The 23233-nt window shown below is 62.0% G+C and overlaps 2 protein-coding genes across 3 annotated transcripts; both read left to right on the top strand.

Moving 5' to 3' along the window:
* Nucleotides 1–914: 914 nt before the first annotated feature.
* LOC128849518 (macrophage mannose receptor 1-like) lies at nucleotides 915–8346 on the top strand. Its single transcript, XM_054051737.1, has 7 exons — nucleotides 915–1044; nucleotides 1431–1724; nucleotides 1872–1928; nucleotides 3917–4309; nucleotides 5681–5826; nucleotides 7972–8081; nucleotides 8192–8346. The coding sequence occupies exons 1-7, from the start codon at nucleotides 1008–1010 to the stop codon at nucleotides 8316–8318; spliced, it is 1164 nt and encodes a 387-aa protein (XP_053907712.1). The 5' UTR covers nucleotides 915–1007; the 3' UTR covers nucleotides 8319–8346.
* A 1412-nt stretch (nucleotides 8347–9758) lies between these two features.
* Nucleotides 9759–21463, top strand: SYDE1 (synapse defective Rho GTPase homolog 1). 2 transcript variants are annotated; one of them, XM_054051938.1, is made up of 9 exons: nucleotides 9759–9911; nucleotides 14319–14623; nucleotides 15953–16193; nucleotides 16497–17207; nucleotides 17292–17506; nucleotides 18332–18458; nucleotides 18538–18695; nucleotides 19434–19641; nucleotides 20997–21463. In XM_054051938.1, the coding sequence occupies exons 1-9, from the start codon at nucleotides 9836–9838 to the stop codon at nucleotides 21398–21400; spliced, it is 2445 nt and encodes an 814-aa protein (XP_053907913.1). In that variant the 5' UTR covers nucleotides 9759–9835; the 3' UTR covers nucleotides 21401–21463. The 2 variants fall into 2 exon arrangements, with proteins under 2 accessions (XP_053907913.1, XP_053907915.1); XM_054051940.1 differs by having other exon boundaries at nucleotides 19509–19641.
* Nucleotides 21464–23233: the final 1770 nt, after the last annotated feature.

A 23233-nucleotide genomic window follows, 5' to 3' on the forward strand; every position in this document is an offset into this window, starting at 1 on the left:
CCCTGATGTCCCCATCCCCAGTGTCCCATCCCCAGATGTCTCCATCCCCAATGTCCTCATCCCCAGTGTCCCATCCCCAGATGTCCCATCCCCAATGTCCCATCCCCAGTGTCCCCATCCCCAATGTCCCCATCCCCAATGTCCCCATCCCCAGTGTCCCCATCCCCAATGTCCCCATCCCCAATGTCCCCATCCCCAGTGTCCCATCCCCAGATGTCCCCATCCCCAGTGTCCCCATCCCCAATGTCCCCATCCCCAATGTCCCCATCCCCAGTGTCCCATCCCCAGATGTCCCCATCCCCAGATGTCCCCATCCCCAGTGTCCCCATCCCCGGTGTCCCCATCCCCAGGTGCTCCGCAGGCTCAGTAGATGCTGGTGTCCAGGTGTCCCCACACCTGGTGATGGGGACACTGGGGATGGGACATCTTGGGATGGAACATCTGGGGAGGGGACATCTGGGGGTGGGACATCTGGAGATGAGGACATCTGGGGATGGGGACATCTGGGGATGGGGACACTGGGGATGGGGACATCTGGGGATGTGGGAATGGTTACATCTTGGGATGGGGACATCTGGGGATGGGGACACTGGGGATGAGGATATTTGGGGATGGGGACACTGGGGATGAGGACACTGAGGATGGGGACATCTGGGGATGGGACATCTGGGGATGAGGACACCTGGGGATGGGGACATCTGGGATGGGGCCATGTGGTCACGGGGCCACCCTGGAGCTGCTGCCGGGTGCCCTCAGCCGCCCCCACCCACCCCTGGGTGTCCCCTCCAAGACCAGAGGGACAGTGTGGGTTTGGCCACCGCCCCTTGGGGACCGTCCCCAGCAGTGCCACCTCCGGCCAAGGTCTGGAGCGGCTCTGGGTGCTCGGGGGCCCCTCGAGGGGTGTCCCCAGGGTTGGGGACATCCGGTCCCCCTCCTGTCACCCACTTCCCAGTGGGCGTTATCAGTGGGGGACACTCGCTGGGGACAACGGTGCCACCAGAGGGACCATGTACGGCAACGTGGAGGTGCTGGGACCTGGAGAAGGTAGGGGGGCACCCAAGGGTGCCGAGTGTGCCCCAAGGGGCCTTTCAGGGTGTCACAGGGCTGGAGAGCCACCGAGGGTGGGTGGTGGCATCTAAGGAGGGTTCTTCCATCCCTGAGGGAGGGTCCTCAGGGTGGGTGGTGGCATCTAAGGAGGGTTCTTCCATCCCTGATGTCTGATGGAATGTCCTCAGGGTGGGTGGTCCCACCTCCATCCCTGGTGCCCTGGAGATGGTGGAGACACCTATTGTCCCCACTCCTGGTGCTCCAGGTGAGGTTCTCCAGGGAGGACCTCCCACCTTGTGCTTGAGAAGACTCCTTGGGGACTCTGGAGGAGGTCCATCCTCAAGGATGGTCCTCAAGGTCCATCCGCACGTCCCCATCCGCAGCCTGCAGCGACTCGTGTCCCACGGAGGAGAACCTCTACGAACCCTTAGACCCTCCAACCACCATCCCAAGCCAGAAGAGTCCACCTGAGCCCCGCGGCACTGCATGGTCCTCTCCAACTGGACCGAAGCAGACGGTGGGGAAAGCCGGCGCCACCCGGGGCTCCATCCCCGCTCTGCCACCGTCCCCAAAGCCCTGGAGCTCCTCCCAGAAGAAGCTGGTGCTGGTGGGCACGGTGGCTTTGGGGGTCTCGGTGCTGGTGAACGTCGTGCTGCTCACCGTCGGCTCGCGGCACGGTGAGTGCTGGAGCTCCACCATGGTGGGACCAGGATGGCTCGGTTGGGGGATAGAGGTTCTCGGGGTCTCCATGGGAGGGTCAAGATGAGCCCAACCATGGGGACACCTCCACGTGGCGGTGGGGTGACCTCTGCGTGTCCCTCCAGTTGCAGTCCTGAGGGAGGAGCTGGAAGCGGAGAAGGAGAAGGAGCGGCTGAATGAGGGTGCGTGAGTGTCCCCTCCGTCCTCCTTTCCCATGGGGACACCCATGGACGTGTCCCCAGTCCCCATGTGACCACCTCCATCCTCTCTTCTCGTGGTGACACCCATGGACATGTCCCCACTCCCCAATGTCCCCTCCATCCTCCCTTCCCGTGGTGACACCCATGGCCGTGTCCCCACTCCCCCTGTGTCCCCTCCATCCTCTCTTCCCATGGGGACACCCACGGACGTGTCCCCACTCCCCATGTGACCACCTCCATCCTCTCTTCTCATGGTGACCCCCACGGACGTGTCACCAATTCCTGGCTGTCCCCAATCCCCGCGTGTCCCCTCCATCCTCTCTTCCCGTGGTGACCCCCATGGCCGTGTCCCCAGTCCCTGGGTGTCCCCTCCATCCTCCCTTCCCGTGGTGACCCCCATGGACGTGTCCCCAATCCCTGGGTGTCCCCTCCATCCTCTCTTCCCATGGTGACACTCCATGGATGTGTCCCCAGTCCCTGGGTGTCCCCACTCCCCCTGTGACCACCTCCATCCTCTCTTCTCATGGTGACCCCCATGGACGTGTCCCCAATTCCTGGGTGTCCCCAATCCCTGTGTGTCCCCTCCATCCTCCTTTTCCATGGTGACACCCATGGCCGTGTCCCCAGTTCCTGGCTGTCCCCACTCCCCCTGTGTCCCCTCCATCCTCTCTTCCCATGGTGACCCCCATGGCCGTGTCCCCAATCCCCGCGCGTCCCCTCCATCCTCTCTTCCCATGGTGACACCCATGGACGTGTCCCCACTCCCCCAATGTCCCCAGTCCCCATGTGACCACCTCCATCCTCTCTTCTCATGGTGACACCCATGGATGTGTCCCCAATTCCTGGCTGTCCCCAATTCCTGTGTGTCCCATCCATCCTCCCTTCCCGTGGTGACACTCCATGAACGTGTCCCCAATTCCTGTGTGTCCCCAATCCCTGTGTGTCCCCTCCATCCTCCTTTTCCATGGTGACACCCATGGACGTGTCCCCACTCCCTGGGTGTCCCCACTCCCTGGGTGTCCCCTCCATCCTCTCTTCCCGTGGTGACACCCATGGACGTGTCCCCAGTCCCCATGTGACCACCTCCATCCTCTCTTCTCATGGTGACACCCATGGACGTGTCCCCACTCCCCAATGTCCCCTCCATCCTCCCTTCTCATGGTGACACCCATGGACGTGTCCCCAGTCTCTGGGTGTCCCCAGTCCCTGGGTGTCTCCTCCATCCTCTCTTCCCATGGTGACACTCCATGGATGTGTCCCCAGTCCCTGGGTGTCCCCACTCCCCCTGTGACCACCTCCATCCTCTCTTCCCATGGTGACCCCCATGGCCATGTCCCCAGTCCCCCTGTGTCCCCTCCATCCTCTCTTCCCATGGTGACACCCATGGACGTGTCCCCACTCCCCCAATGTCCCCAGTCCCCATGTGACCACCTCCATCCTCTCTTCTCATGGTGACACCCATGGACGTGTCCCCAATTCCTGGGTGTCCCCAATTCCTGTGTGTCCCATCCATCCTCCCTTCCCGTGGTGACACTCCATGAACGTGTCCCCAGTTCCTGGCTGTCCCCAATCCCTGGGTGTCCCCTCCATCCTCCCTTCCCTTGGTGACACCCATGGACGTGTCCCCAGTCCCCCAATGTCCCCACTTCCCCTGTGACCACCTCCATCCTCTCTTCCCATGGTGACCCCCATGGCCGTGTCCCCAGTTCCTGGGTGTCCCCTCCATCCTCCCTTCCCGTGGTGACCCCCATGGCCGTATCCCCACTCCCCGGGTGTCCCCTCCATCCTCCCTTCCCGTGGTGACCCCCATGGCCATGTCCCCAGTCCCTGGGTGTCCCCTCCATCCTCCCTTCCCGTGGTGACCCCCATGGCCGTGTCCCCAATCCCTGGGTGTCCCCTCCATCCTCCCTTCCCGTGGTGACCCCCATGGCCGTGTCCCCAACCCCGTTGTCCCCCCGTCCTCTCCTCAGCCTCCCGCTCCTTTCTGCTGTACAACGAGCACCACCGCAAGTGCGTGGAGGCCCAGGGGCTCCAGTTGACGGCCACCACCTGCCGCCCCAACTCCATGGCCCAACGCTTCCAGTGGTTACCGGGAGGGCGGCTGAGGAACCAACAAAGCCACCGCTGTGCCGCGGCCGCCCACGGGCAGAACCTGTCCCTCGTCCGGCTGGAGCCGTGCCGGGCGGACAACGCGCTGCAGCGGTGGGAATGCCGTGGTGGGGGACTCTTGGCCCTCGCCGGTTACGATCTCTACTTCAATTACGGCAACAACGTAAAGCAGACGGTGATGCTCTACACCGGCGACCGCGAGTGGAGCCGTTGGGTCATCCACGGCAGCAAAGCCGACGTCTGCTCCCACTCCTGTGAGTCGCGGCACCTCCGGCCTGAAGAACCTCATGAGGTTCCACAAGGTCATGGTCGAGGTCCTATACCCGAGTGTGACCTCAGACTGTTCCCTCTCATCCTATTGCCCACCACGGGAGAGGAGACCACCACCCACCTCACCACCACCACCACCCACCTCACCACCACCACCACCACCATCCAGGAGGCGGTTGTAGACCTCTTCTCTTCTCTTCTCTTCTCTTCTCTTCTCTTCTCTTCTCTTCTCTTCTCTTCTCTTCTCTTCTCTTCTCTTCTCTTCTCTTCTCTTCTCTTCTCTTCTCTTCTCTTCTCTTCTCTCTTCTCTTCTTTCTTCTTCTCTTCTCTTCTCTTCTCTTCTCTTCTCTTCTCTTCTCTTCTCTTCTCTTCTCTTCTCTTCTTTCTTCTCCTCTTCTCTTCTCTTCTCTTCTCTTCTCTTCTCTTCTCTTCTCTTCTCTTCTCTCCTCTTCTCTTCTCTTCTCTTCTCTTCTCTTCTCTTCTCTTCTCTTCTCTCTTCTCCTCTTCTCTTCTCTTCTCTTCTCTTCTCTTGTCTTCTCTTCTCTTCTCTTCTCGTCTCGTCTCTTCTCTTCTCTTCTCTTCTCTGCTCTCTGCTCTTCGTCTCTTCGCTTCTCTTCTCTTCTCTTCTCTTCTCTTCTCTTCTCTTCTCTTCTCTTCTCTTCTCTTCTCTTCTCTTCTCTTCTCTTCTCTTCTCTTCTCCTCTCCTCTCCTCTCCTCTCCTCTCCTCTCCTCTCCTCTCCTCTCCTCTCCTCTCCTCTCCTCTCCTCTCCTCTCCTCCAGCGATGAGGTCTCCCCTCATCCCCCTTTTCTCCAGGTTGAACCCCCTCAGGTCCCTCAGCCCCTCCTCACAGCCCCTTCCTCAGCTTCATTGTCCTTCTCCGGATGTTCTCCATGACCTCAACGTCTTCCTTGCAATGAGGGTAGAGTTAAGCATGAACCCCATGAGGTCCAACAAGGCCGAGGTCCTCCACTTGGGTTGGGGCAACCCTTGGGTTCAATCCAGGATGGGGGACGATGTGGTTGGGAGAAGCCCTGAGGAGAAGGACTTGGGGCGCTGGGGGAGGAGAACCCCAAGATGAGCCACCCGTGTCCTGGGCTGCATCAGAGGAAGCGTGGCCAGCAGGGAGGGACGGATCCTGCCCCTCTGCTCCGCTCTGGTGGGACCAAACCTGGAACCTCATGTCCAGTTCTGGAATCCCCAATGCAAGAAGGAGATGGAGCTGTTGGAACGGGTTCAGAGGAGGTCACGGAGATGATCAAGTGGTGTCTCCGGTCGTATTCCCAGTTTTTGGGGGTCTGACAACCCAAGCTGGAGGTGACCCCACCCTTTCCTCTGTCCCCGACTCCATTCCCAGGTTGTCCCCCTTGCTCCAAAGGCTGGATCTACTTCAGGAATTCCTGCTATTTCCACTCCACCATGACGAGTTCCTGGGCGGACGCTCAGCGCTTCTGCTCGGCCCTGGGCGCGCAGCTCCTGGAGGTGGACGACCCCGAGGAGAAGGTGAGGAGAAGACGGCTGCAGGCCCCGGGGAGGGTAGGGAGGAGATGAGGAGATGATCTTCTGGGAGCTGAGGAACAGCTGAAACCCTCTGGAGAAGCCCATAACCCTGTCCAGAACACTACAAGAGCTTTGGGGGTCACCTCAGTTTCCCCACAGGTGGGACCTTCTGAGCCCACCCTAAGCTTTACCCAAATTCTCTTCTTTTGACCTCAAATTTACACTCTGGAGCCTCATCTTTGTCCAATTGATGGAGTCACGGAATCCTTTGGGTTAGAAAAGACCTTTAAGGTCATGGAGTCCAACACAACGCTGCCAACTCCAGCACCGAACCAGACCCCTCAGCCCCACATCTCCAGGGCTTTGAAACCCCACCAGGGATGGCCACTCAGCTCCTTCCTTGTGGAGCAAATTCCAGCGCTTGGGAATCCTTTGAGTGAAGGGATTTTTTCCCAATATCCAACATAAACGTCCTCCCTGATGGCTCCGTTCAACTCCTTTTCCTCCAGACCAACCCTCTCCGAGCTCCGTTCCCTTTCTCCAGACGTGCTCCAGCCCCTCAGTGCCCCTCTTGGAGTGAAGGACCCCAAACTGAACCCAGGCTTCCATGATTCCATGATTTTATGGTTCCACGATTCCGTAGTTTCACGATTCTATAGCTCCATGGTTCCACAGTTCTGTGGTTCCATGATTTCATGGTTCTATGGTTCCACGGTTCCCTGACCACATAGTTTGATGATTCCATCATTCCATGGTTTCATGAATCCACGATTCCATGGTTCCATGATTTCACGATTCTGTGGTTCCATAGCTCCACGTTTCCATGCTTCCATGGTTCCACGATCCCATCGTTCCATCCTTCCTTCATTTCATGATTGTCTCATTCCATGGTTCCATTGTTCCATGGTTCCATGATCCCATGGTTCCATGGTTCCATCGCTCCATCCTTCCATCCTTCCATGGTTCCATGATCCCATCATTCCATGATTCCATCGTTCCATGGTCCCATGATTCCATCATTCCATGGTTCCATGATCCCATCCTTCCATCCTTCCATCTTTCCATGATCCCATCATTCCATGGCTCCATGATCCCATCGTTCCATGATTCCATGATCCCATCCTTCCATCCTTCCATCTTTCCATGGTTCCATTATTCCATGGTTCCGTGATCCCATTGTTCCATTCTTCCATCGTTCCATGATTGCATCGTTCCATGGTCCCATGATCCCATCGTCCCATGGTTCCATGATCCCATCCTTCCATCCTTCCATCTTTCCATGGTTCCATCATTCCATGGTTCCATGATCCCATCCTTCCATCCTTCCATCTTTCCATGGTTCCATCATTCCATGGTTCCATGATCCCATCCTTCCATCGTTCCATGGTTCCATCATTCCATGGTCCCGTGATCCCATCATTCCATGGTTCTGTGATCCCATCGTTCCATCCTTCCATCGTTCCATGATTGCATCGTTCCATGATTCCATGGTTCCATAATCCCATTGTTCCATGATTCCATGATCCCATCCTTCCATCCTTCCATCTTTCCATGGTCCCATCTTTCCATGGTTCCGTGATCCCATTGTTCCATCCTTCCATCGTTCCATGATTGCATCGTTCCATGGTTCCGTGGTTCCATAATCCCATCATTCCATGATTCCATGATCCCATCCTTCCATCTTTCCATGGTTCCATCATTCCATGGTCCCGTGATCCCATCCTTCCATTCTTGCATCGTTCCATGGTTCCATGGTTGCATCGTTCCATGGTTCCATAATCCCATCTTCCCGTGGTTCCATAATCCCATCGTTCCATGGTTGCATCGTTCCATGCTTCCATGGTTCCATAATCCCATCGTTCTGTGGTTCCATGATCCCATCCTTCCATCCTTCCATCTTTCCATGGTCCCATCTTTCCATGGTCCCATCTTTCCATGGTTCCATGATCCCATCGTTCCGTGGTTCCATGATTGCATCGTTCCATGGTTCCATGGTTGCATCGTTCCATCGTTCCATGGTTCCATAATCCCATCTTCCCGTGGTTCCATGATCCCATCGTTCCGTGGTTCCATGACCCCATCTTTCCACTCTTCCATGACCCCGTGGGGCTTTGGCGGCACCCCCCAACGCCCCCCTTTGCCCCCCAGGAGCTCATGCAGAGCACCCTCCGAGGCTCCTCCTGGCTCGGCATCAGGGATGAAGACCTCGAGGGCACCTGGAAACGAGCCGACGGCACTGTCCTCTCTCGGCAGAGCAGGTAGAACCCAACCAGCACCGGCAACCACTCTTGGTGGACCCCATGGGGTTTGGGGGGGGGGGCACATGGGACACCCCCAAATTCCTTCCCCCCCCCCCCCCCTTTTCCAGCTGGTGGCACAGGAACGAACCCAACGGGGAGCGCCAGGAGAACTGCGCGGCCGTGAGGGCGGACGGCGAGTGGTACGACTTCCCGTGCACGAGCGAGCTCGCCTGGGTGTGCGAGGGCCCCCCCTGAAGAACCCCCCCAAAGGAAACCCCAACACCCCCTTTTTTTTTGGGGGGGGGGTCTCCCCAAGCCCCTCTTCTCTTGCCCCACGCGACCCACAGCTCTCCAGGAGGTAGACCTGAGCTCCAGCACAGATATTGGGGGGGGGGGGGAATGGATGCACACCCCCCCCCCAGGGGAAATTTGGGGGGGCGGGGTGGGATGGGGGGGGGTTCCTATGGGGCAATAAACACGTGTGCAAAGGGAGACCCCGCTTTGGTGATTTGGGGGGGCTGCGTGGGGTGGGAGACCCCCCCAATAGGACCGTGACTTGGGCTGGAGAGGGAGGGGTGGGGACTCCTGGGGTTGGGGAGGGGGGGGGGTGAAAGGGGTGGGGGGGGGTGATTGGGGGGGTCTGGGGGGTGGTTAAAGGGGTTTAGGGGTGTTCGTGGGGGTCTGGGGGTGATTGGAGGGGTCTGGGGGGTGGTTGAAGGGGTCTGGGGGTGATTGGAGGGGTCTGGGGGGTGGTTGAAGGGGTCTGGGGGTGTTTGGGGGGGTCTGGGGGGTGGTTAAAGGGGTCTGGGGGTGTTTGGGGGGGTCTGGGGGGTGGTTAAAGGGGTCTGGGGGTGTTTGGGGGGGTCTGGGGGTGATTGGAGGGGTCTGGGGGTGTTTGGAGGAGTCTGGGAGGTGGTTAAAGGGGTCTGGGGGGGTTTGGGGGGTGGTTAAAGGGGTCTGGGGGTGTTTGGGGGGGTCTGAGGGGTGGTTAAAGGGGTCTGGGGGGTGGTTGAAGGGGTCTGGGGGTGTTTGGGGGGGTCTGGGGGGTGGTTAAAGGGGTCTGGGGGAGTTTGGGGGGGTCTGGGGGGTCCCTCGGGGGGGGTCTCTATCGTTCAGGGGGGGTCTCTATTCCTCAGGGGGGTCCCCATCCCTCAGGGGGTCTCTATCTCTCAGGGGGGGTCTTTACCCCTCGGGGGGTGTCCCCATCCCTCAGGGGGGGTCCCCATTCCTCAGGGGGGGTCTCTATCCTTCAGGGGTGTCCCCATCTCTCGGGGGGGGTCTCTATCCCTCAGGGAGGGGTCTCTATCCCTATGGGGTGTCTCTATCCCTCAGGGGGGGGTCCCCATCCCTCAGGGGGTGTCTCTATCCCTCAGAGGGGGTCCCCATCCCTCTGGGGGGGTCTCTATCCCTCAGGGGGTGTCTCTATCCCTCAGGGGGGTCCCCATCCCTCAGAGGGGGTCCCCATCCCGCTGGAGGGGTCCCCTCCGAGCGTCCCCTCCCGTTCCGACTCCTCCCCCCGCAGCGGCCCCGCCCCGGATCGCGGGGATTGGGGGGGGGGGGGGGAAGGGGGGGGGCGGTCGCTCGGGACCCGCCGGAACCAGCGGGGAGTGAACCGGGGGGGGGGGAGGAGCGAAGAGAACCCCCTGAGCTGGGGTTTGGGGGGGGGGGGAGCCCCAAGGAGCCCCCTGGGCTGGGGGGGGGGGCACAGGGAACCCCCCTGAGCTGCGGGGGGGGGCACAGGGAACCCCCCTGAGCTGCGGGGGGGGTCGGGGATGGCGGAGCCGCTGCTGAGGAGGACGTTCTCCCGCCTGAGGGGCCGCGGGAAGAAGGCGGGGGGCAAGGAGACAGGTACGGACCCCCCAAAAGGGGGGCACCCCCTCATCAGACCCCCCCCGTCACTCTTGGGGTCCCTTCGGCCCCTTCCCGGTCACCCCCAGGTCCCTGCTGCCCCCCCTCATCACCCCCAGGACCCTTCTGCCCCCCACCCCTTAGGGGACCCCTCATCAGACCCCCCCCGTCACTCTTGGGGTCCCTTCTGCCCCCTCCCTGTCACCCCCAGGACCCTGCTGTCCCCCATAATCACCCCCAGGTCCCTGCTGCCCCCCACCCCCTAGGGGACCCCCCCATCAGACCCCCCCCGTCACTCTTGGGGTCCCTTCTGCCCCCCCTCATCACCCCCAGGTCCCTTGTGCCCCCCACCCCCTAGGGGACCCCCCAATCAGACCCCCCCGTCACTCTTGGGGTCCCTTCTGCACCTTCCCTGTCACCCCCAGGTCCCTTCTGCCCCCCCTCATCACCCCCAGGTCCCTTCTGCCCCCCCCATCACCCCCAGGTCCCTTGTGCCCCCCCTCATCACCCCCAGGTCCCCTCTGCCCCCCATCCCCTAGGGGACCCCCCCCATCAGACCCCCCCGTCACTCTTGGGGTCCCTTCTGCCCCCCCCCCTCACCCCAAAGTCCCTTCTGCCCCCCCTCATCACTCTTGGGGTCCCCTCTGCCCCCCACTCCCTAGGGCGCCCCCCCATCAGACCCCCCCGTCACTCTTGGGGTCCCTTCTGCCCCCCCCCATCACCCCCAGGTCCCTGCACCCCCCCCCCATCACCCCAAAGTCCCTTCTGCCCCCCCTCATCACCCCTGGGTCCCCTCTGCCCTCCACCCCGTAGGGCCCCTCCCCATCAGACACCCCCCCCCGTCACCCCAGGGGAAATTGGGGTGCACAGGGTCAGGGGTGCAGAGAGATTGGGGTGCAGGGAGATTGGGGTGCACAGGGCAGAGGGGTGCAGGGGAAATTGGGGGGTACAGGTTTGAGGGGGGGCAGAAGGATTGGGGTGCAGAGGGTAGGGGGTTTGGGGTGCAGGGGAAATTGGGGTGCACAGGGTAAGGGGTGCAGAGAGATTGGGGTGCACAGGCATTGGGATGCACAAAGATTGGGGTGCACAGGGCAGAGGGGGCAGGAAAATTGGGGGACACAGGCATTGGGGTTCACAAGGATCGGGGTGCACAGGGCAGAGGGGTGCCGGGGATTGGGGTGCACAGGGATTGGGGCACAGAGGCATTGGGGTGCACAAGGATTGGGGTGCACAGGGCAGAGCGGTGCAGGGAGATTGGGGTGCACAAGGATTGGGGTGCACAGGGCAGGGGGTGCAGGGAGATTGGGGTGCACAAGGATTGGGGTGCACAGGGCAGAGGGGTGCCGGGGATTGGGGTGCACAGGGATTGGGGCACAGAGGCATTGGGGTTCACAAGGATTGGGGTGCACAGGGCAGAGGGGTGCAGGGAGATTGGGGTGCACAAGGATTGGGGTGCACAGGGCAGGGGGTGCAGGGGGATTGGGGCGAACAGGCATTGGGGTGCACAGGTTTGAGGGGTGCAGGAGATTGGGGTGCACAGGCATTGGGGTGCAAAGGATTGGGGTGCACATGTTTGAGGGGTGAACAAGGATTGGGGTGCACAGGCATTGGGGTGCACAAGGATTGGGGTGCACAGGTTTGAGGGGTGCAGGGGGATTGGGGCGCACAGGCATTGGGGTGCACAGTTCCGAGGGGTGCAGGAGATTGGGGTGCACAGGCATTGGGGTGCACAGTTCCGAGGGGTGCAGGAGATTGGGGCGCACAGGCATTGGGGTGCACAGTTTCGAGGGGTGCAGGGAGATTGGGGTGCATAAGTTGGGGGGATGCAGAGCCAGGAAGGGGGGGGGGTCCCCCCATCCCTGTTGGGGTGCAGAGGGATTGGGGTGCAGCCCTCTCCCCTTTTGGGGGGCTCTGTTTGTGGCCCCCCCGTTTCCTGCTGGGAGCGCGGCTCCGCGGGAAAGAACCGGAAGAACTCCCGCTTGGCATTAGGATGGGAAAAGGGGGGGTCCCATCCGGCACCGCTCCGGTGGGCAACGTGAGGGCCCCCATGGGCTCCTGGGGTTTGGGGGACCCCGTGTCCCCATGATCTCCTGGGGTTTTGGGGGGCCCCGTGTCCCCATGGGCTCCTGGGGTTTGGGGGACCCCGTGTCCCCATGATCTCCTGGGGTTTTGGGGGGCCCCGTGTCCCCATGGGCTCCTGGGGTTTGGGGACACCCCGTGTCCCCATGGACTCCTGGGGTTTTGGGGGGCCCCGTGTCCCCATGGGCTCCTGGGTTTTGGGGACCCCGTGTCCCCATGGGCTCCTGGGGTTTGGGGACACCCCGTGTCCCCATGGACTCCTGGGGTTTTGGGGGGCCCCGTGTCCCCATGGGCTCCTGGGGTTTGGGGACACCCCGTGTCCCCATGGACTCCTGGGGTTTTGGGGGGCCCCGTGTCCCCATGGGCTCCTGGGTTTTGGGGACCCCGTGTCCCCATGGGCTCCTGGGGTTTGGGGCCCCCGTGTCCCCATGGGCTCCTGGGGTTTTGGGGACCCCCGTGTCCCCATGGGCTCCTGGGGTTTTGGGGACCCCGTGTCCCATTGGGCTCCTGGGGTTTGGGGCCCCCGTGTCCCCATGGGTTCCTGGGTTTTGGGGCCCCCGTGTCCCCATGGGCTCCTGGGGTTTGGGGGGCCCCGTGTCCCCATGGGCTCCTGGGGTTTGGGGGGCCCCGTGTCCCCATGGGCTCCTGGGTTTGGGGGGCCCCGTGTCCCCATGGGCTCCTGGGGTTTGGGGGACCCCGTGTCCTCATGGGCTCCTGGGTTTGGGGGGCCCCGTGTCCCCATGGGCTCCTGGGTTTTGGGGACCCCCGTGTCCCCATGGGCTCCTGGGGTTTGGGGAGACCCCGTGTCCCCATGGGCTCCTGGGGTTTGGGGGACCCCGTGTCCCCATGGGCTGCTGGGGTTTTGGGGGCCCTGTGTCCCCATGGGCTCCTGGGGTTTGGGGACCCCGTGTCCCCATGGGCTCCTGGGTTTGGGGGACCCCGTGTCCCCATGGGCTCCTGGGTTTGGGGGGCCCCGTGTCCCCGTGGGCTCCTGGGTTTTGGGGACCCCGTGTCCCCATGGGCTCCTGGGGTTTCGGGGCCCCCGTGTCCCCATGGGCTCCTGGGGTTTTGGGGACCCCGTGTCCCCATGGGCTCCTGGGGTTTGGGGGACCCTGTATCCCCATGGGCTCCTGGGTTTTGGGGGGCCCCCGTGTCCCCATGGGCTCCTGGGGTCTGGGGGGCCCCGTGTCCCCATGGGTTCCTGGGTTTTGGGGGCCCCGTGTCCCCATGGGCTCCTGGGGTTTTGGGGGGCCCCGTGTCCCCATGGGCTCCTGGGGTTTTGGGGGACCCCGTATTCCCATGGGCTCCTGGGGTTTTGGGGCCCCGTGTCCCCATGGGCTCCTGGGTTTGGGGGGCCCCGTGTCCCCATGGGCTCCTGGGTTTGGGGACCCCCGTGTCCCCATGGGCTCCTGGGGTTTGGGGCCCCCGTGTCCCCATGGGCTCCTGGGTTTTGGGGGCCCCGTGTCCCCATGGGCTCCTGGGGTTTGGGGGGCCCCGTGTCCCCATGGGCTCCTGGGTTTGGGGCCCCCGTGTCCCCATGGGCTCCTGGGTTTGGGGGGCCCCGTGTCCCCATGGGCTCCTGGGTTTTGGGGACCCCCGTGTCCCCATGGGCTCCTGGGGTTTGGGGGCCCCGTGTCCCCATGGGCTCCTGGGTTTTGGGGACCCCCGTGTCCCCATGGGCTCCTGGGGTTTGGGGCCCCCGTGTCCCCATGGGCTCCTGGGTTTTGGGGGCCCCGTGTCCCCATGGGCTCCTGGGTTTGGGGGCCCCGTGTCCCCATGGGCTCCTGGGTTTGGGGGCCCCCGTGTCCCCATGGGCTCCTCGGTTTTGGGGGCCCCGTGTCCCCATGGGCTCCTGGGGTTTTGGGGGGCCCCGTGTCCCCATGGGCTCCTGGGGTTTGGGGGCCCCGTGTCCCCATGGGCTCCTGGGGTTTGGGGGGCCCCGTGTCCCCATGGGCTCCTGGGGGTTTGGGGGGCCCCCGTGTCCCCATGGGCTCCTGGGTTTTGGGGGCCCCCGTGTCCCCATGGGTTCCTGGGTTTTGGGGGCCGCGTGTCCCCATGGGCTCCTGGGGGTTTGGGGGGCCCCGTGTCCCCATGGGCTCCTGGGTTTTGGGGGCCCCCGTGTCCCCATGGGTTCCTGGGTTTTGGGGGCCCCGTGTCCCCATGAGCTCCTGGGGGTTTGGGGACCCCGTGTCCCCATGGGCTCCTGGGGGTTTGGGGGGCCCCGTGTCCCCATGGGCTCCTGGGGTTTTGGGGGCCCCGTGTCCCCATGGGCTCCTGGGTTTTGGGGACCCCTTCGTTCATCCCAGCTTTTTGCCTTCCTCCCCACAGGGCACCATGGGGATTCTCCGGCGGTGCCGTTGGCGGTTGTGCCCCGGAAGCAGAACCGGACCCCTTTCTCCTGTGGTTCCCGCGATGAGAGGTCCCCCAAATCCTCTCCGCACCCATCGGACACCAGCGAGCCGGATCCTGCCCGCGGCACCTCCCAACCCGCTGAGGAGGAGGAGGAGGAGGAGGACACGGAGGCCAGGAATGGTTCCGGGGAGTTGGGGGGTCCCGGTCGGAGCCCCCGCGCCGGCGCTTATCTGCAGAGTTTGGAGCGCAGCAGCCGGCAGTGGGTGCTCTCGGCCGCCATGGTGAGCGGCGACTGGGAGGGGGCTGCGGGGGTGCAGGGGGGGATTCGACCTGAACTACATCCGAAAATCCTTCTCCTCTCCTCCTTCCTCCCCTCTCCTCCTTCCTCCTCTCCTCCTTCCTCCTCTCCTCCTTCCTCCTCTCTCCTCCTTCCTCCTCTCTCCTCCCTCCTCTCCTTCCCCTCTCCTCCTTCCTCTCCTCTCCTCTCCTCTCCTCTCCTCTCCTCTCCTCTCCTCTCCTCTCCTCTCCTCTCCTCTCCTCTCCTCTCCTCTCCTCTCCTCTCCTCTCCTCTCCTCTCCTCTCCTCTCCTCTCCTCTCCTCTCCTCTCCTCTCCTCTCCTCTCCTCTCCTCTCCTCTCCTCTCCTCTCCTCTCTCCTCTCTTCTCTCTTCTCTCCTCTCTTCTCTCCTCTCTTCTCTCCTCTCTTCTCTCCTCTCTTCTCTCCTCTCTTCTCTCCTCTCTTCTCTCCTCTCCTCTCTCCTCTCTTCTCTCCTCTCCTCTCTCCTCTCCTCTCTCCTCTCTTCTCTCCTCTCTTCTCTCCTCTCTTCTCTCCTCTCTTCTCTCCTCTCCTCTCTCCTCTCCTCTCTTCTCTCCTCTTCCCTTCTCCATCCTCTTCCCCAGACACCATCCCGGCAGTTGTAGACAGCGATGAGGTCTCCCCTTGGCCCCCTTCTCTCTTCCCTTCTCCTTCTTCTTCCCTTCTCCTTTGTCTTTCCTTCCTCATCTTCTTCCTTTACTCATCCTCTTCCCTTCCTTATCCTCTTCCCTTCTCCTTAGTCTTCCCTTCCTCATCCTCTTCCCTTCCTCATCCTCTTCCCTTCTCCTTTGTCTTCCCTTCCTCATCCCCTTCCCTTCCTCATCCCCTTCCCTTCCTCATCCCCTTCCCTTCCTCATCCTCTTCCCTTCTCCTCCTCATCCTCTTCCCTTCCTCATCCTCTTCCCTTCTCCTCCTCATCCTCTTCCCTTCCTCATCCCCTTCCCTTCCTCATCCCCTTCCCTTCCTCATCCCCTTCCCTTCCTCATCCTCTTCCCTTCCTCATCCTCTTCCTCTTCCCTTCTCCCACGGCCGAGGGTGGAACTGTCCGGGCTTTGAGGTCCCTTCCGGCCCAACCATCCCATGATCCCAAGATAGAAAAGAGCCCCTGGAAAGCAACAGAAGATACGGAAGATTTTCGGCCTGGCGGTGGGGAATCTCTTCTTTCCGCCGCTCTCGTCTCGCCGCGCGTCCTCCACGACGTCTCCTCGTGGGAGAAGGTCCACGAAGGACGTTCGCTTCCTAAAACTCCAAACCGCGTCTTAGAGAGTTGATTTCCCGGTGTTTTCCGTCTCCAAGGGACACGGCCTGGAGGAACCCAACGGCAGAGCCGAGGTGGACCGCGGCGCGGTGGGCGGCGATGGGGACATCTGGTACAACCCCATCCCAGAAGATGAGGGTCTCCAACCTGGGACCTCCTGCGAGACGGGGGATGGAGGGAGACGCGACGCCGACGGGGGCCGCGCTGCGGAGCCAGAAGGTTCCGGAGCTCCGGCGCTGCCTTCCCAGGCCGGTGGGGAAGGGTGGCACACGGTGACAGGTCAGCAACGGGGGGACAGGGGTGGAACCCCGTGATCCCCATGTCCCCACAGTCCCCTCTCCAACCCCAGGACATTGTCCCCATGTCCCCACAGTCCCTGTATCCATCTCCAGGACATTGTCCCCATGTCCCCTCAGTCCCCATCTCCAGGACATTGTCCCCATGTCCCCTCAGTCCCCTCTCCATCCCCAGGACATTGTCCCCACATCCCCTCAGTCCCCATCCCCAGGACATTGTCCCCACGTCCCCTCAGTCCCCATCCCCAGGACATTGTCCCCATGTCCCCTCACTCCTCACTCACAGGGAAGTCACCACCGCCGCCGTCGCCCCCCGGCAGCCCCAGGAAGGCCCAATCTCTCCCCAAAGTCAAATCCCCGGGGACCGTCCGTCGCCTCTCGCTGAAGATGAAGAAACTTCCCGACCTCCGCCGGAAGCTGAGCCTCCGCAACCCCCGTCCTCGCGGCCCAGACGGTACCACCTCCCCTTCGGAATCCCGCAAGGAATCCACCAACGTCATCAGCCGTTACCACCTCGACAGCAGCGTTGCTTCGCGCCCGTCACGTCCCAAGATGACCTCCAAAGGCGCTTACTTGAGCGACGGTGACTCTCCGGAGCTGCCGGCCAAAGCCGGACCGCGCGCCGGCGAAGCGGAGGATGGCGATAACGGTTTGGACGTCGGCCTTTTCCACCCCTACAGCTGCGGAGAGACACCGCCGCGGTGTAGGCAACACATTTCGGGCTTGGTGAGCGTCCACCTCCACGGCGTACGAGATCTGAAGGCGCCGCGAGCCGAAACGCGGGAGGTTTTTTGCGTCTTGCAAGTGGACGCGGAAAACCGAGCGCGGACGGCGTTGCTGCCGTGCAAAACGGCCTTCCTCGGCCTCAACCACACCTTCAACCTGGAGCTGGAAGGCGCTCAGCATCTCAAGGTGATGGTCTTCTCCTGGGATGCCATCTCGTGCCGGAACCGGCTCTGCTGCCACGGCACCGTGGTTCTGCCCCACATCTTCCGAGGTACACCGGGAGTGGGTGGTGGCATCATCACGTTGGGCTTCGGCAACTCCAACGCTGCGTTGACGGCACCGCTTGGCTCCGTAGGTTGCCGGGCCCAACAGTTGGCGGTGCGGTTGCAACCTCGCGGCGTCCTCTACTCCAAATTCACTTTGGTGGAGCGGTGGGACAACGCCAGCGAGCGGGAACCTCGCGTCTTCGGCGTGGAGCTGCGCCAGCTGGTGGAGAGGGAGAAGACGGCCACCAAAGTGCCGCTGCTCATCCAGAAGTGCGTGGCCGAGATCGAGAGACGAGGCCTGAAGGTGAGTGGAGTGATGGCTCCGTGGGGTTGGGGGGCGATCGACCGCTGTTTCCATGGCGGTGGTGGTGGAGGAACCTCCCCAAATGGTGGTTCTGTGGAGTTGGGGGTGGAGGAACCTCCCCAAACGGTGGTTCTATGGAGTTGGTGGTGGATGAACCTCCCCAAACGGTGGTTCTGTGGAGTTGGGGGTGGAGGAACCTCCCCAAACGGTGGTTCTGTGGAGTTGGGGGTGGAGGAACCTCCCCAAACGGTGGTTCTGTGGAGTTGGGGGTGGATGAACCTCCCCAAACGGTGGTTCTGTGGAGTTGGTGGTGGATGAACCTCCCCAACTGGCGGTTCTGATGGTTCTATGGAGTTGGTGGTGGATGAACCTCCCCAAACGGTGGTTCCGATGGTTCTGTGGAGTTGGTGGTGGATGAACCTCCCCAAACGGTGGTTCTGTGGAGTTGGGGGTGGCTGAACCTCCCCAAACGGTGGTTCTATGGAGTTGGTGGTGGATGAACCTCCCCAAACGGTGGTTCTGTGGAGTTGGTGGTGGATGAACCTCCCCAAACGGTGGTTCTGTGGAGTTGGTGGTGGATGAACCTCCCCAAACGGTGGTTCTGTGGAGTTGGGGGTGGAGGAACCTCCCCAAACGGTGGTTCTATGGAGTTGGTGGTGGATGAACCTCCCCAAACGGTGGTTCTGTGGAGTTGGTGGTGGAGGAACCTCCCCAAACGGTGGTTCTGTGGAGTTGGGGGTGGATGAACCTCCCCAAACGGTGGTTCTATGGAGTTGGTGGTGGCTGAACGTCCCCAACCGGCGGTTCCGATGGTTCCGTCTCCAGGTGGTTGGGCTGTACCGGCTCTGCGGCTCGGCTGCCGTCAAGAAGGAGCTTCGTGACGCCTTCGAGAGGGACAGCGCGGCCGTGACGCTCTCGGAGCAGCTCTACCCCGACATCAACGTCATCACCGGTGGGTTTTTTGCCGCCATGGTCGCCCTCTGGACCCCTCGAGTGTCCTCCCCCGGCGCTGAGGGCCTTCTCGCCTGCAGGGATCCTCAAGGACTTCCTGCGCGAGCTGCCCACGCCGCTCATCACCCCAACGCTCTACCGCGTCGTCTCGGAGGCCATGGCCAAACGCCCGCCCCGCGCCGCCCCGGCCGAGCGCCGCGCTGTCGCCCTGCTCGACTGCCTGCCCGACGTCGAGAAGGTGGGGGTCCCGCCCCAAAAAGGGGGTGTCCCGCCCCAAAAAGGGGGTGTCCAGGGCCAAAAAGAGGGTGTCCAGTGCGAAAAAGGGACTCCCAGGCCAAAAAGGGGGTGTCCAGTGCGAAAAAGGGGGTCTCCTGGGCCAAAAAGGGGGTGTCCAGTGTGAAAAAGGGGGTGTCCAGTGCCAAAAAGGGGGTGTCCAGTGCAAAAAAGGGGGTCTCCCGGGCCAAAAAGGGGGTGTCCAGTGCAAAAAAGGGGGTGTCCCGGGCCAAAAAGGGGGTGTCCAGGGCCAAAAAGGGGTGCCCAGCACCAAAAAAGGGGTGTTCAGTGTCAAAAAGGGGGTGCTCAGTGCCAAAAAGGGGGTGTCCGGTGCCAAAAAGGGGGTGCTCAGTGCCAAAAAGGGGGTGTTTGGTGTCAAAAAGGGGTGCCCGGCACCAAAAAGGGGGTGCTCAGTGCCAAAAAGGGGGTGTCCAGCGCCAAACTGGGGTTCCGTGCCCCAGTGTGAGGTGTCTCTGCCCATGACTCATGGTGGATCTGGATGGGCTTTGAGATCCCTTCCAACCCATTCCATGACTCATGGTGGATCTGGATGGGCTTTGAGATCCCTTCAACCCATTCCATGATTCATGGTGGATCTGGATGGGCTTTGAGATCCCTTCCAACCCATTCCATGATTCCTGGTGGATCTGGATGATCTTTGAGATCCCTTCCAAGCCATTCCCTGATGCCACCGTGTCCTCAGGCCACCCTGAGGCGCCTCCTGGACCACCTCAGCCTCGTGGCCTCCTTCCACGCCTTCAACCGCATGAACTCGCAGAACATCGCCGTCTGCTTTGGTCCCGTTCTGCTCAGCGCCGCTCCGGAGCCGCGGAGCTCCGAGGACGTCTCCGGCGCCGTGGACTTCAAGAGACACCTGGAGGTGCTCCACTACCTTCTGCAGGCCTGGCCGGGTGAGTGGCCTCGGGGGGACACCTGCACCCCCAAACTTTGGGGGACGCATTGGGATGGACCACCAGCCCACAGCTGCTCTTGGGGTTCTCCTGACCCCCAAGTGACTGCTCTTGGGGTCCCCCCACCCCTAGAAGGGCTCTGTGACCCCCACCTTCCTGCTCTTGGGGGGCTCCTGACCCCCACCTTCCTGCTCTTGGGGGGCTCCTGCCCCCCAAGTGGCTGCTCTTGGGGTCCCCCCACCCCTAGAAGGGCTCTGTGACCCCTACCTTCCTGCTCTTGGGGGGCTCCTGACCCCCAAGTGGCTACTCTTGGGGTCCTCCCCAGCCTTGGAAGGGGTCTGTGACCCCCAAGTGGCTGTTTTGGGGGGCTCCTGACCCCCAAGTGGCTGCTCTTGGGGTCCCCCCACCCCTAGAAGGGCTCTGTGACCCCCACCTTCCTGCTCTTGGGGGGCTCCTGACCCCCAAGTGGCTGCTCGTGGGGTACCCCCCTCTCCTGCTCTTGGGGTTCTCCTGCCCCCCAAGTGGCTGCTCTTGGGGTCCCCCCCCCCTCCTGCTTTTGGGGTTCTCCTGACCCCCAAGTGGCTGCTCTTGGGGTCCCCCCCCTCCTGCTCCTGGGGTTCTCCTGCCCTCCAAGTGGCTGCTCTTGGGGTCCCCCCCCCTCCTGCTCTTGGGGTTCTCCTGCCCCCCAAGTGGCTGTTTTGGGGTTCTCCTGCCCCCCAAGTGGCTGCTCTTGGGGTCCCCCCCCCTCCTGCTTTTGGGGTTCTCCTGCCCCCCAAGTGGCTGCTCTTGGGGTCCCCCCCCTCCTGCTCTTGGGGTTCTCCTGACCCCCAAGTGGCTGTTTTGGGGTTCTCCTGCCCCCCAAGTGGCTGCTCTTGGGGTCCCCCCTCCCCTCCTGCTCTTGGGGTTCTCCTGCCCCCCAAGTGGCTGCTCTTGGGGTCCCCCCCCCTCCTGCTCTTGGGGTTCTCCTGCCCCCCAAGTGGCTGTTTTGGGGTTCTCCTGCCCCCCAAGTGGCTGCTCTTGGGGTCCCCCCTCCCCTCCTGCTCTTGGGGTTCTCCTGCCCCCCAAGTGGCTGCTCTTGGGGTCCCCCCCCCTCCTGCTCCTGGGGTTCTCCTGCCCCCCAAGTGGCTGCTCTTGGGGTCCCCCCTCCCCTCCTGCTCTTGGGGTTCTCCTGCCCCCCAAGTGGCTGTTTTGGGGTTCTCCTGCCCCCCAAGTGGCTGCTCTTGGGGTCCCCCCCCTCCTGCTTTTGGGGTTCCCCTGCCCCCCAAGTGGCTGCTCTTGGGGTCCCCCCCCGCCAGAGGTGCCCCCCCCGTACCCCTCAGCAGCTCCATATCCCCCTCTTTCCTCTCTCTCCGCAGCGCCCCCCAACTCTGCCCCCCAACCCCTCTGCCCCCCCCCGCGGGGACCCCCACTTCGCTTGGACCTTCTGGGGGGCCCCGTGGTTCCTCGTCCTCGCGCCCGCGGCCCCGAAAGCCCCCCCAGCAACCGCTACGCCGGCGATTGGAGCGTCTGCCACCACCACCACCACCACCACCACCACCTCCTCGTGGTCCCCGGCGCGGCCCCCGGCGGCGCTGCCGATGGGGACACCGCGGGGGTGGCACAGCCGTCCCCGTCCCCCAGGACCCTCTTGGTGGCCGATTTTGCCCTCGGGGAGGAACCCGAGGTGGCCTTTGGGCCCCGTCTCAACCTCAAGGACTTTGAGGCGCTCATCGTGGACCTGGAAGGAGAGTTGACCAAAGAGATCAACGTCTGCCTGTGAGCGGCGGCGCCGGCGACGGTGGCGGCCAAGGAGAAAGGGGAGGGACCACCACCACGGCGGCGGCCACGGTGAGAGCGGGGAGGACACCACCAGCGATAACGGCGATGCCAATGTTGGTGATGATGACACCAACGATCACGTTGATAGCGGTGATGCCATCAAGAGCGATGGTGATGCCAACGCTGGTGGTGATAATGACACCAACGATCACGTTGATAGCGGTGATGCCATCAAGAGCGATGGTGATACCAATGCTGGTGGTGATGATGACACCAACGATCACATTGATAGTGGTGATGCCATCAAGAGTGATGGTGATGCCATCAAGAGCGATGGTGATGCCATCAAGAGCGATGGTGATACCAATGCTGGTGGTGATGATGACACCAACGATCACGTTGATAGCAGTGATGCCATCAAGAGCGATGGTGACGCCAACGCTGGTGGTGATGATGACACCAACGATCACATTGATAGTGGTGATGCCATCAAGAGCAATGATGATGACACCAGTGACCTTGTTGATAGCGGTGATGCCATCAAGAGCAATGATGATGACACCAGTGACCTCGTTGATAGTGGTGATGCCATCAAGAGCGGTGATGATACCATCAAGAGCGATGATGATGCCATAAAGAGCGATGATGATGACAACACTGGTGGTGATGATGACACCAATGACCTCGTTGATAGTGGTGATGCCATCAAGAGCGATGATGATGCCATTAAGAGCAATGGTGATGCCAACACTGGTGGTGATGATGACACCAATGACCTCGTTGATAGTGGTGATGCCATCAAGAGCGATGATGATACCAACGCTGCTGATGATGACGATGCCACCAGCGACCAACGGCGCCGCCAACGCTGATGCTGACGATACAGCGCCCACGTCGGTAGTGGTGCCACCAACCCTAGCGGTGCCCAAGCCCACGCTGCTCTTGACGCCCATACGAGTGCCACAACGCCAACCCCAACGCCAAACCCAACTTTGGTGCTGAGGACCCCACCAGTGCCCCGGCCAACACCACTCCTGGTGCCGATCCCACTGCCAACGGTGACACTGCTACTGATGGAGACACCGATGCCACCACCGATGCCACCACTGATACCACCATTGATGCCACCACCGATGCCACCACTGATGCCACCATTGATGCCACCACTGATGCCACCACTGATACCACCATTGATGCCACCATTGATGCCACCACCGATGCCACCACCGGTGCCAAAGCGACCAAAAAGCAGCACTTGCCTTTAGTTGCCTTCGATTTGCACAGCGCCGAGCAGGAAAGGGCCCCCCGAGAACCCCCAAATCCGCCCCCTCTTTCTGCCCTCCCTGCTGGGGTTTATTTTGGGGGTGTGGGGTCGGTGGTTGTTTTTGGGGTACCTCCTGCTCGGCTCTTTTCATTCCGACAGCCAAATCCTACCTTTAAGTGCCTCTTTACCCCCTCCTCCTCCCCCTGGACCCCCCCAAAAAGTTGCTGTACCCCAAAAAACCACCCCCAAACAGTATTAACTAATACCGACAAGAGGCTGTGACCTCTATGGCTGAGGGGGGGGGGGCGCCCCAAAACTCCCATTGGCTGCTGCGGGGGGGACCCCAAAAGGGCAAACCCCCCCCAAAAACTTTCCAAAGGGTCCCCCCCTTATTTTAACCCCCCCCGCCCCCCCCAAAAAAGTTGGGGGGACGGAAGAGCTGAGCTTTATTTATTCCCTCCAGTGTGGGGGGGTTGGGGGAGGCACCAAATATAAACCGCTTTTGCACCCCAAAAAATCCAAATCCCCCCCCCAAAGCGGTGTTGTAGCAAAGAGGGGGAACCCCAAAAT

Source organism: Cuculus canorus, chromosome 30, assembly GCF_017976375.1.
Source record: "Cuculus canorus isolate bCucCan1 chromosome 30, bCucCan1.pri, whole genome shotgun sequence".
Lineage (NCBI taxonomy): Eukaryota > Metazoa > Chordata > Aves > Cuculiformes > Cuculidae > Cuculus > Cuculus canorus.

Bases quoted from the DNA above. Each gene is read 5' to 3' on its own strand.
- SYDE1 (XM_054051938.1), top strand. From the start codon at position 9,836: ATGGCGGAGCCGCTGCTGAGGAGGACGTTCTCCCGCCTGAGGGGCCGC. The intron at 14,624-15,952 runs GTGAGCGGCGAC...TCCGTCTCCAAG, and splicing joins GGGTGCTCTCGGCCGCCATG to GGACACGGCCTGGAGGAACC. The intron at 19,642-20,996 runs GTGAGTGGCCTC...CTCTCTCCGCAG, and splicing joins CCTTCTGCAGGCCTGGCCGG to CGCCCCCCAACTCTGCCCCC.
- LOC128849518 (XM_054051737.1), top strand. From the start codon at position 1,008: ATGTACGGCAACGTGGAGGTGCTGGGACCTGGAGAAG. The intron at 1,725-1,871 runs GTGAGTGCTGGA...GTGTCCCTCCAG, and splicing joins CACCGTCGGCTCGCGGCACG to TTGCAGTCCTGAGGGAGGAG. The intron at 4,310-5,680 runs GTGAGTCGCGGC...CTCCATTCCCAG, and splicing joins CGACGTCTGCTCCCACTCCT to GTTGTCCCCCTTGCTCCAAA.